This window comes from Rhinolophus ferrumequinum, chromosome 24 (assembly GCF_004115265.2).
Source record: "Rhinolophus ferrumequinum isolate MPI-CBG mRhiFer1 chromosome 24, mRhiFer1_v1.p, whole genome shotgun sequence".
Lineage (NCBI taxonomy): Eukaryota > Metazoa > Chordata > Mammalia > Chiroptera > Rhinolophidae > Rhinolophus > Rhinolophus ferrumequinum.
In genome coordinates, this window is record NC_046307.1 from 966,063 (window position 1) to 978,971 (window position 12,909).

Below are 12,909 nucleotides of genomic sequence, written 5' to 3' on the forward strand. Positions count from 1 at the left end.
AAGGACTATATGTCACCAAATTCAATAACCTAGAAGAAATGGACAAGTTCTTAGAAACATATAGCCTTCCAAGGCTGAACCATGAAGAACTGGAAAATCTAAACAGACCGACCACCAGTAACGAAATTGAATCAGTGATCCAAAACCCTCCCAAAAGTAAAAGTCCTGGACCAGATGGCTTAACTAGTGAATTCTATCAAACCTTCAAAGAGGATCTAATACCAATCCTGCTCAAACTCTTCCAAAAAATTGAAGAAGAGACAGTACTCCCTAACTCATTTTATGAGGTCAACATTACCCTGATCCCAAAACCTGGCAAGGACAACACAAAAAAAGAAAACTACAGACCAATATTTCTGATGAATACAGATGCAAAAATCCTAAACAAAATTCTAGCAAATCGAATACAACAATGCATTAAAAAGATTATTCATCACGACCAAATGGGGTTCATCCCCGGGGCACAAGGATGGTTCAACATCCACAAATCCATCAATGTGATACATCACATAAACAAAATAAAGGACAAAAATCATATGATTATATCGATTGATGCAGAAAAACCATTTGACAGGATACAACATCTATTTATGATTAAAACACTTAATAAAATAGGTATAGAAGGAAAATGCCTTAATATAATAAAGACCATATATGACAAACCCTCAGCTAATCTCATAATTAATGGTGAAAAACTAAAGCCCTTTGCTCTACGTTCAGGAACACGACAGGGCTGTCCCCTATCACCTCTGCTTTTCAACATAATGTTGGAAGTCCTCGCCAGAGCACTCAGGCAAGAGAGAGAAATAAAAGGCATCCACATTGGGAATGAAGAAGTTAAATTGTCACTCTTTGCAGATGACATGATACTGTAATTAGAAAACCCTAACGACTCCACCAAAAAGCTATTAAAAACAATAAATGAGTACAGTAAAGTTGCTGGCTACAAAATCAATGTACAAAATCCATTGCATTCCTACATACTAACAGTGAAATCTCAAAAAAAGAAATTAAAAAGAAAAATTCATTTTGCAATTGCAACAAAAAGAATAAAATACATAGCAATAAACTTAACCAAAGATGTGAAAGAGCTATACACTGAAAGAAATTGAAAAAGATGCAAAGAAATGGAAAGACATTCCATGTTCATGGATTGGAAGAATGAACATAGTTAAAAATGGTCATATTTCCCAAAGCAATATACAAGTTTAATGCAATACCCATCAAAATCCCAATGGAATTTTTTAAAGAAATTGAACAAAAAATCATCAGATTTCTATGGAACCAAAAAAAGACCCCAAATAGCCAAAGCAATCCTAGAAAAAAGAACAATGCTGGAGGTATCACACTCCCTGACTTCAGCTTGTACAACAGGGCAACAATAATCAAAACGGTATGGTATTGGCAGAAAAACAAACACAGAGACCAATGGAATAGAATTGATAACCCAGAAATAAACCCACATAAATATGGAAAGATAATTTTTGACAAAGAAGCTAAAAACATACAATGGAGAAAAGACAGCCTCTTCAATAAATGGTCCTGGGAGAATTGGAAAACCATGTGCAAAAGAATGAAACTAGACTGCTATGTGTCACTGCGTACCAAAATTAACTCAAAATGGATCAAAGACCTAAACACAAGACTTGAAACAATAAACTGCATAGAAGAAAACATAGGTACTAAACTTATGGATGTTCAAAGAGCATTTTATGTATTTGACTCCAAAGGCAAGGGAAGTAAAAGCTAAAAGAAATGAATGGGACTATATCAAACTAAAAAGCTTCTGCACAACAAAAGAAACCATCAATAAAATAAAGAGGCAACCAACTGATGGGAGAAGATTTTTGCAAACAACGCCTCTGATAAGGGGCTAATATCCAAAATATATAAGGAACTCATACAACTCAACAACAAAAAAACAACAATCCAATTTAAAAAATGGGCAGAGGACCTGAATAGACATTTCTCCAAAGAGGACATACAGATAACCAATAGAGATATGAAAAGATGTTCAACATCACTAATCATCAGAGAAATGCAAATAAAAACCACAATGAGATATCACCTCACACCTGTTAGAATGGCTATCATCAACAAGACAAATAGTAATAAGTGTTGGAGACTGTGGAGAAAAAGGAACCCTCATACACTGTTGGTGGGAATGCAAATTGGTACAACTGCTATGGAAAGCAGTGTGGAGTTTCCTCAAAAAAATACGAATAGAATTACCATATTACCCAGCAATCCCTCTCCTGGGTATCTATCAAAAAAATCTGAAAACATTTATCATTAAAGATATGTGTGCATCGATGTTCATTGGAGCTTTATTTACGGTGGCCAAGACATGGAAACAACCAAAGTGTCCTTTGATAGAAGAATGGATAAAGAAGATGTGGCATATATACACAATGGAATACTATTCTGCCATTAGAAAAGATAAAATATTGCCACTTGTGACAACCTGGATGGATCTTGAGATTATTATGCTAAGCAAAGTCAGACAGAAAAAGTAGAGAACCATATGATTTCACTGATATGTGGTATATAAAATTGAAAACAACAAAAGAACAAGACAAACAAATGAAGAAACCAAAACTCATAGACACAAACAATAGTTTAGTGGTTACCAGAGGATCAGGTGGGAGTGGGGTGGTAGATGAAGGTAAAGGGATCAGATATATAGTAAGGGAAAGAGAACTGAATTTGGTTGGTGAACACACAATGGGATATATAGATGATGTACAGAATTATACACCTGAAACCTATGTAACTTTACTAACAATAGTGACCCCAATAAACTTTAATTAAAAATAAACAAACAAACAAACAAACAAGCAAACAAGTATTGGTGAGGATGTGGAGAAAAGGGAACCTTCGTGCACCATTGGTGATGTTACAGATGGGTGCAGCCACTTTGGAAATCAGTATGGAGGGTCCTCAAAAATTAAAAATACAACTACCTTATGACCCAGCAATTCCACTTTTGAATATCTATCCAAAGAAATCCAAAACACTAATTTGAAAAGATATATGCACACCTATGTTTACTACAGCACTATTCACCATAGCCAAGATACGGAAACAACAGAAATGCTCATCAATTGATGATTGAATAAAGAAACTGTTGTACATATATACAGTGGAGTATTACTCAGCTGTAAAAAAGAAAATGTTACCATTTACAAAAACATGGATGGACCTAAGGAGTATTACGCTAAGTGAAACACAAGGTGTGATCAAAACATATGGTAAATATTTAAATTTTTAAAATGTACTACAGTAAAAGACACATTGCCATTAATCCCCCTCACTACACTGCCCCTCTCTTCAAACACACTTATCCCATCATTCTTGCCACTTTCCAAAGCAGTTCTGGACGTCCTCTCTCGTGAGTATCTAGTTGTACTCTTATGGCTGGCTCGATGTCCTGAATCATTTTGGCTTTTGGGAAGAGCGAGAAGTTCCACAGTGCCAAATCTGATCAATAAGGTAGATCAGGACCACACCGTAATGCTTTATTTGACAGAAATTGCCATACCAGAAGCAATGTGTGACACAGTGCTTTGTCATGATGGAGGATGAAGTGAAGACACTCAGGAAAGGGGAATTCCAGAATTGCTTCAGAAAGTGGCAAGAATGACGGGATAAATGACACTTTTGAGGGGGGTTAATGGCATTGTGTCTTTTACTGTAATAATTTATTTTTAACGTAAACATTCACTTGTAATTTTTTATCACACTTTGTAAGTCAGACAGAGAGAGACAAATGCCATATGATCTCACTTATACGTGGAATCTAATGAACAGAGTGAATGAACACAAAAAACAGAAATAGACTCATAGATACAGAAAACAAATTGAGGTGGCCAGACGGGAGGGGGATTGAGGGGCGGGTGAAAAGATGAAGGGATTAAGAAGTACAAATTGGTACAAGTCACAAGATAATCATGGGGATGTAAAGTACAGTATGGGGAATAGAGTTGGTAATACAAAGTCTGACAATTAAATTCGTGAACTTGTTGTAATGATGTTGCTAACTTTTTTTGATATCAGAGGGATTATTCATTATGAAAAATTTGTACCAGAAACTGTTCTGAGTGCTTTACAAAAACCAACTCATTTTGCACTTGTCATAGACTGTTAAGGGTAATGCTAGTTCTTCCTGTACATTTCTTGTCTATGCTGGAGACCTCTGGTCTCCTTTGTCTATGCTGGAGATAAAGGGGGCGAGTGAGGCACAGAGAGGTTAGGTAAACTGCTCAAAGACAGACAGACATGAGCCGCTGAGCTTAGGGTCTGGAGTAACAGGTACTGCCTGTACGTGCCCATGCTCTGGCTGAATTACATGCTTACAAGTCACTCTTCTACTCTGACTTGACGGCAGCCCTCACCTCCCCTAAAGAGTTAAATGTACCGAGCCCTCATTCCCCATTACGGGTCCATTTCCTCTGGTCTTTTAGGATTTACCATTAATTGCAAGTATTCCAAATTCACACACTGCATCAATTATCAGCTAACCCTCAGACACTAATTAAACAAAACATCAGGGATAACTTCCCAGCCAGAGGAGAGCAAGGTTTTATTTTCAGTATCTAGGGACAAAAGGCAGAGCCTTTATAGGAAGGAGTGGAGAGAATGAGGTCCAGTTTAACGTGAGGGATAAATTTGAAAGGAACCGGAAGCACGACACGAGGATAGCTTTTCACCTAAGAAACTTAGCTCAGAAGGAACCTCACAGCATCAGCATTTAAGCTTGCTCTGACCGATCTGAATGTCTGCAGGAACCCCAGGACCAAGGCCAGAGCAGGTCTGCAGAGCTCGCCTGTCACCCGGACAAAGTCCAGACAGCACTCAGTCTCCCCAGTGAGCGTGCTCTGATGGAAAGTAGATTCTTCTAGACGGAGAATAATCTCTGCACACCTACTTGAAAAACAAGACTCAGGTAAGGGCAGGGTCCCAGCAGCCTCATCAGAGCCAACAGGTTGTGTCTTCCTAGAATACAAAGAGCATTTCTGGTGACCCCATCCCTAGCCAAGACCCCAGCCAAGACCACCACAGTCTGCTAGTAAAGCCTCCCTTCCTTCACCAAGCCCTCTGTAGAAGCCAGGGATCCGTGGAGGTTAGTGGTGACTCCTGACCTCCAGACAAGCTACAGTCTGCATAATGCAGTAGAGGTTGGTCAGGCTGTAGCAGTGTGAACACTGGTCTATGCTGGAGACCAAGGGGACGTGGGACAGAAGACAGGTGGGTCAGGAATAGTGGCCCTACATGAAGCAGCACGTGTAAAATTGTGTATGTAGTTCAAGCTAGAAAAGACAGCCAGGAACAGAACAGGCTTCCTGCCACCTGGTGGACCAGCTATTTAATACCCACCAGGAGGGAGGGTGCTCCCCATGGTGTGTGAGGACCCTGAGCCTCATTTCTGCTGTTCCTCAGTATTTTTGACAATGGTGAGTCATAGTCACAAAAACAATACTAAGCCCAGTATGGTTATGGAAAGAAAGGAACAGAGCCAGTAAAGCAAATAGTACCAGTCGCCAAAGAAAGCAAGCTTTGAGCTACATTTTAGCAGGGCAAACTGAAATATTTAGAGCATAAAAGAAGGCAGTGGAGTATGTGCGGGGAGCAGGCGTGTGCAGGAGGGGACTGTCCCTGTCTGTGACAGACGGGTGCTTCCAGGGGCTGGCGTCCTCCCTGCGTGGGTTTGTGTCCTCTCTGTGGTCCCAGAGGCCCATCCCTGCTGTGTTCCAGCTCCTTCTTCCTCCTTTTCCCCTCCCACCACCACTAGAAAGGATTAGATGGGCCCAAGACTCCACATGCCATACAGAGGAAGGAGCTTTTTGAGGGATGAGACCCTTAGATTTGTTATCAAAATCCATGATCATTTCATGAATTAACCGCATTTCTCATGTATTCTACGTGCTATGAATGACGGACTGTAAAACAGGTTCTTGTTTTTAAAGAAAGTACAATCTCCACAAAAAGTAAAAATGAACATGTTAAAAATCAGTAGCAAACGATACAGCACATTAACTTTTCCATGAGGCAAGGTCCTAAGTACTGTTCAGCTTTACAGGGTGCTTAACACAGTCGTGCGTGTAAAACCGGGCTGTGGACACTGGAAGGCAGCGTGTCCTGGGTCAGGGGTTACGGCATGGGCTGGGGGGTCGGCAGGCTGCAAGGAGGTGAGGGCCCTCTGCGTGGACCGCAGTGGGGGCTTGCACGGCTCAGCCCAGGGAGTCACGCGCCAGCGTGGAGCTGAAGGAGTAAGCTGTCCTCCACCCTAGGAATCTCTCAGGCGGGCTTTAGTGGAGGACAGCGATGGGACGCGAGGGCCTGCTGCACAGACTCAGAATGATGCTGCCCGCTCAACGCCCAGTTACTTCCCTTCTCTCATTGTTCGTTAGGTAATATTGTTTTAATCTCTAAAATTAAAGCATTTTGAAAAATTCTTCCTCAGCCCCTTGTGCTCCTCAAGCCCTTCATCCATGGAGCTGATGGGGGACGTCCATGGTGGGGAACCGGGGAGGGCGGTTCATGAAGCAGGTGGAGCTGCAGGGAGCCCCCAGGTGCGCTGTGCAGGCTGGCGGCCTCGGGCAGGAGGACAAAGCAGCACAGCCTGGCCGGGGTGGGCGTGAGCAGGACAGCGGCAAGGAGCCGAGTTAGACGTGCTCTCAGACTCCCCCGGGCCAGTGTACTTCTAGGTTTTACTCTGATCAGAACTTCCATCCATGAAAAAGCATCACCCGCACAGGACTGGAGATACGCGCAAACATGAGAAAAGCCTCCTTTTCTTTTCGTGATGAAAGAGCCCCTGTTAATATCCGTGAAGGACAGTGTTGCCCCCAGGACTCCACCTCCCCTGTCAATCCCACTTATGGCCTTGGCAGTGAAGCTGGGCCTACACCTGTCACATGGGCTGAATTTTAGGTTGAAGGAAGAGGTCTTTGGGGCTAACAGGCAGTGAAATCCCATGGCCTAGTCGTTGTTTTCCTACCGCCTGAGCTTATTTCCAGATTTCCTCTCTTGCTTGTTGGAGCAGATAACACACTCTGTCAGCTCCCAGGAGAAATTTCGGAGCAGTGTCAGGCATGACAATGCCATGTCTGCCGCATCGTAAGGGCTGTATGTCACACAGGGACTGACATATCCTAGGCGCATGCACATGCTCACTGCCTAGCCTGCTAGGAGCGTGGAGTGAAGACCAACCATCGTTAAGGTACCCCATGGGATGTGACGGTGGTGAGAACAAACTGCTGGGGATTCAGTGTGACAATACAATCCCTACATAACCATTTAAGGACGTGCGTTCTTATTTTTCAGGTAACTGGAAGCACTAAAGACATCTTTGCTCTTAAGATGAGTCTTAGAAAGTTGACTCCATTGAGAATGTGAGTGATGGGTCGGAAAAGGAAGGCACTGCTTACAGGAAGACAGTTAGCGGGTTCTAGGAGGGGTCCAGACAGCCATGCTGGCCCAGAACGGCCGTGACAAGGACAGAGACAGCCCGTGCCTATGACATTGTGCTGGTGGAACCAGTAGGACAAGGTCACTGACAGAATGTGGTGAGTGAGAAATAGGGCATTATCAAACCCACCTGAATACGTTGTGTCGGGTAAGTGATGCAGGGGCAGCCAGAAATTAGAAGGAAGGGGCTGGTTGGATAGAAGAGTGGCTGACAGGTTAAACGTGCAGATGCTTCAGTTAATGTCAAAAGGAAGGCCGGATGGCAGTGAAGAATTGGCAGCTGGAGGCTCAGGTCTGGAAGGACTCTGGTAAGGGTCATGGTGGCTTGGGAATTTCTGATTTCACCCAGAAAAGCAAGGCAGGGTCTTGGGGAACACCTCTATCGGCGGAGTAGGAAGGCAGAGGAGGGTCGAGGAAATGCAGAGGCCGGATTCGAAGCAAAGCTCCCTGTGGAAAGGGCTGAACGGCAAGGGATCCAACTCAGCTAAGATGGTCGGGCCAGGATGGCGTGTGGTGTGCGTGGGGGCGGGGGGTGTATGCCCCCCCACACACACACACACCCAGTGCACTGAACACATTGAACTGGAAATTACAGAAAGCCTGTCCAGCCTCTCCTCCTCAATTCCCTTGTCCCCTGCCCTCTGAAATTACTGCCTTTTTTCAGGCATTCTCTTCTGTCTCAGTCATTTGCACTAATGCTTTACTGTTTTCCAAGTCACCGACTCCTTTTTTAAAAGCAAAGTGCTGGAGAAAATAATGGCCAAGAGCAGGACCTTAGCTTTAAGTCTTGCTTTGCTACTTTTGGCTGTCTGTAGACAATCTAAGGTATCCTCCCCCAACACTCTGCTGAACAGTGTAATGGAGTAAAATCATCTACTTTACCATGTCATTAAAGCACTGAGTCAGATATCATATAAAGTTGTTATCACAGCACCTGGCTCATGGGAAGGGCTGAGGAATTTGTGTTTATTAAGTGTGGCCTGTATCTACCCCCTCTATCATTCTTAATTCCTTCATCCTTTTTATCTTTCCTGCAGATGCTCCCTTTCTTGTCCAGTTTACACTCTAAGAAGAAACCTTAGAATCAGGAACTTAAGAAAGAAAAATGGAAGAGTTACTTTTATATCTTCAATGTGGGCTAGCCTGATTTTGCCCTGTCCTGCTCCCTGCATCAAAACCAGGGCCTGAGCTTCCATTAGAGATGAAATAATCAGATTCCATAAGATTTATCCTAGAAGTAGTTTTATACAATAGTGGGAAGGAGTCAATAATTGAGTGCTCCACAAGAATATTGGGGACTTTAGAGAGAACAGGATGTAGCTCTGAAACAACAGAGGAAAGGAGATTTGCTCTTATTTACCCATTTGACCCCCAGAGTTTGAGTTGTTTTCAGTAATACTAGAGTTCTTCAGAATGTGGGACTGGGCAGGGGTGGGAGTGCTTGTTTATTGCAACAACTAACCTAAGCAGATGAACTCTTTATTTATCCATAAAGCACCACATAAAAAACTAAAAATGAATCCTCCATCAATGACTGCACACCTGATGTGATTCATTTCAATCCTGTATTGGACTGTATCACCCCATCAGGAACGTGCAGGTATCCAGTGCTGGAGAGAGGGTAGGAGGTGGGAGGCTGACGGAGCCCCAAGGAGAGGCCCTGGGAATCAGCACATGGCAACCCAGTTGCCTTTTCACAGCAGTGGAATCCGGAAATCGTATTGCTGCATTTTCCAACCCCTACAGGAAACAGCTGCCCAGCAAAGTTGTATAGAGAATTCAAATGGCGTTCAAACTGCCCGATAAATGTTAGCACCAGAGGCAATCTGACCCTTCAGTCCACAACACGAGGGGCTCTGTTTCTTATTTGGGTCAAGGATTTTCTCCCCGTGCTCAAATCCTGTGCTCTGGGGTCGCATTAGATGCCACGATCAAGTCAGAGGTAGCAGTGACTTAGGTCCCCGCCCCAGGGACACAGAGGGTGCTAGACTGTGCTCCTGACAGCACTGCCTGAGTGTGAGTGGCCACAGGGCTGGAGGAGAACCATGGTGCAGAGAGCCTTGGGAGGTGATAGGCTATGTTCATATTAGTCAACCACCCACCTGCTTGCAAAGCCCTGCGCTTGCTCTATGCCACCTCTCACTTCCCTCCCACCACCACCTCCAAAATGCAAAATAAGAAAGCCTAAGAAAGTGGTGCATTCCCTGTCAATGAGTTTGTAGAAAGAAGTCAAACATTCTGATGGTGATGGGAGGAGCTAGGGCAGACTTTGACCAAGCTGGAAGAAAACTGTCCATACGCTATGCTTTCACAAGTTCACAGAGCAGGAGAGAGAGCAGGACACATGTGCAGCTGCTTCGCAGCCTGGCTCTGACTCCCCACATGTCAGTGTCTCCACAGAGGACAGGGTGGGGCCTGTGTGGGAAAGCACGCCCAGACTGAGGAAGGCAAGTGATTCCTCTTCTCAGATTTTATTCCGTCCGACTTTCTTGATTCATCACAGGTACCAGAAAATGCCTCAGCATGCGAACTGACAACCAGAGCTTCCTGTGGGACCCCCCGAGGGACTTCATCCTTCTAGGTGTTTCTGACAGGCCATGGCTGGAACTCCCTCTCTTTGTGGTCCTCCTGGGGTCGTACGTCCTTGCCATGTTGGGGAACATCACCATCATCCTGGTGTCCCGGCTGGACCCCCAGCTCCAGAGCCCCATGTACACCTTTCTCAGGCACCTGTCCTTCCTGGACCTCTGCTACACCACCACCACGGTCCCTCAGATGCTGGCCAACATGGGAGGCTCCAAAAAGACCATCAGCTACAGTGGCTGCACAGTGCAGTACGCGATTTTCCACTGGTTGGGCTGCACTGAGTGTGTCGTTTTGGCCGCCATGGCCCTAGACCGCTATGTGGCCATCTGCGAGCCCCTGCGGTACACCCTTGTCATGCATGGGCCTCTCTGCCAGCAGCTCGTGCTCGTGGCCTGGCTCAGTGGCTTTGGCAACTCCCTAGTTCAGGTAGTCTTGACGGTGCAGTTGCCTTTCTGTGGGCAGCAGGTGCTAAACAACTTCTTCTGTGAGGTACCAGCTATGATCAAGTTGTCGTGTGCAGATACAGCCATTAATGACACCACATTGGCTGTGCTGGTGGCCTTCTTCGTGCTGGTCCCCCTAGCTCTCATCCTGCTCTCCTATGGCTTCATTGCCCGTGCGGTGCTCAGGATCCAGTCCTCAAAGGGACGGCACAAGGCCTTTGGGACCTGTTCCTCCCACCTGGTGGTGGTCTCCCTCTTCTACCTTCCTGCCATCTACATGTACCTGCAGCCCCCTTCCAGCTACTCCCAAGAGCAGGGCAAGTTCATCTCCCTCTTCTACTCCATAATCACCCCCACCCTCAATCCCTTCATCTACACCCTGAGGAATAAGGATATGAAGGGAGCTCTGAGAAGACTCCTGGCAAGGGTCTGGATGCTTTGCAGAAGATGAAGACCTGAGATGTGACGATTTCCATTGGTTACAGAACACCAAGCAGGTGTATTGTGTGCTGAAAGCACCTTTCACTTAAGGAGCCAATAACCAAACAGCGTAAATGTTTTGAGAGATTTCAGGATCCTCCCCAAATCCCCTGTCCAAAACATCTCACATCCCGTATGGTCACAATGCGTAAAATCCCACCTCTCCCAATAATCTTTAATTCTAAGAGGCTATATATTTTTAGGAATTGTTTAAAGAGAATTGACATTCAATAAGTATTTGTCAAATTATTTAATTTCTAATTTCCTGATTCTTGCTCTTTTTAATCTTTCCATTTTTCCTTCTATTTTTCTCCTATTTGTCTCTTTCTAATCTTGTCTTCCTTTCCCATTACTCCCAAGTATATATAATGTACAACTGAAATATAATCTTGTGTTACTTGCAATAAATTTATGTTCATTTCCATATATTTAGCTCTCCATAAATTTTATGTGACTTTGAAATAACTTGCAAGAAAAAGTGGATGAGGGCCCGCTGGCTCGGGCTGTTAGAGCTCCATGCTCCTAACTCCGAAAACTGCCGGTTCGATTCCCACATGGGCCAGTGGGCTCTCAACCACAAAGTTGCCGGTTCAACTCCTCGAGTCCCGCAAAGGGTGGTGGGCTCTGCCCCCTGCAACTAGAAAACGGCAACTGGACCTGGAGCTGAGCTGCGCTCTCCACAACTAAGACTGAAAGGACAACAACTTGACTTGGAAAAAAAAAGGCCTGGAAGTACACACTGTTCCCCAATAAAGTCCTGCTCCCCTTCCCTAATAAAATCTTAAAAAAAAAAAAAAAAAAGTAGATGACTTTCTTCTTCCTGTGACCCAAGATGATGATTTCTTTTTCTGTACTTCCAATTTTTTTCTTCTATAGAAAGTTTCCCCACCATTGACTGAGTACTAGGACAAGCATATTTATCATGGATGTGTAAGAGTCTGTATTAGATTCTATGGGTACAAATCAAAACAGCAGCAGTCTCTTATCTAAAAAAAGAATACATTCTTAGTTGAGAACACAAAATATAAACACAATCAGTTAAGGATAATGCAACTTTAAACAACAAGTTCAAGTCATTTTAACAGCTAATGTTTCCACAAGGCTTCCAAGATACAAATATTAGATTAAGTACATACATCATCTGGTTTAAACCTCAAGTAACTTCACGATGTATGTAATCACTTTTATGATATTCCATTGTCATATAAGAATTTGATGATTAGAGAGGTTGCAGTGACTTGGCCAAGGTCCCTCTGGTGACCGAAGGAGCTGAGATGAGCACGACAGTCTGTATGGCTATCTCCTTTAGTAGAACAAAGCCATAAGCCCAGGACAATACGTTTGCATTTTTTCATGTTTTAGATTTATTTACATTTAATTTATTTGTTTTTACCTCCCTGCCACATATGTCAAACATTAAGCAAGCATAGAAAATAAAATATCATTATAATCATAAATATGTGACAAGACAAAATGGAAAATTGAAGAAGTTTTTCTAACAGTAAAGGCAAACAGAAAACATGAATCATAAAGCTGCAGGATTTGATTTATGAAACATGAAAGAAACATAACTGTTCCTGGTACCAAAAAAAAAAGAATTTTTCCCCTGGGCTGTCCGTAGAACAACCCCTGAAAACAGCTAAAAGCCCTTTAGAACTAGCTTAGTGAACATAGTGAGGTATGTGAGCTTTTCCTTCTAACTGTTCCAAATAGCAGAGGTCCAAGACACAACTCAATGAAAGCAATGTGACATGGATCCGAAGAAAGTCAATCTAGCTATGTAGTGATCTGGCCTAATTCTAGGCACATGTGAGAGTGCTGAGGACGATGTTTCTCAAAATAAATGTTCTAAATTAAAGATGACCTCAAAGTCTCTTCTACTCCTTGCAGCGAGAGGTGGAGACCATTAGAATGAAGTGAAAGTGATATT

General features: G+C 43.7%; 1 protein-coding gene across 2 annotated transcripts; it reads left to right on the forward strand.

Annotated features, from left to right (window-relative positions):
- Positions 1–1,148: 1,148 nt before the first annotated feature.
- LOC117016494 (olfactory receptor 2B11) lies at positions 1,149–11,018 on the forward strand. Of its 2 annotated transcripts, XM_033095808.1 has the most exons (3): positions 1,149–1,170; positions 6,054–6,060; positions 10,035–10,950. In XM_033095808.1, exons 1-3 carry the CDS (start codon positions 1,149–1,151, stop codon positions 10,948–10,950), a joined length of 945 nt encoding a protein of 314 aa, XP_032951699.1. The 2 variants fall into 2 exon arrangements, with proteins under 2 accessions (XP_032951699.1, XP_032951698.1); XM_033095807.1 differs by lacking the exons at positions 1,149–1,170; positions 6,054–6,060 and having other exon boundaries at positions 9,976–11,018.
- The last annotated feature ends 1,891 nt before the right edge of the window (positions 11,019–12,909 follow it).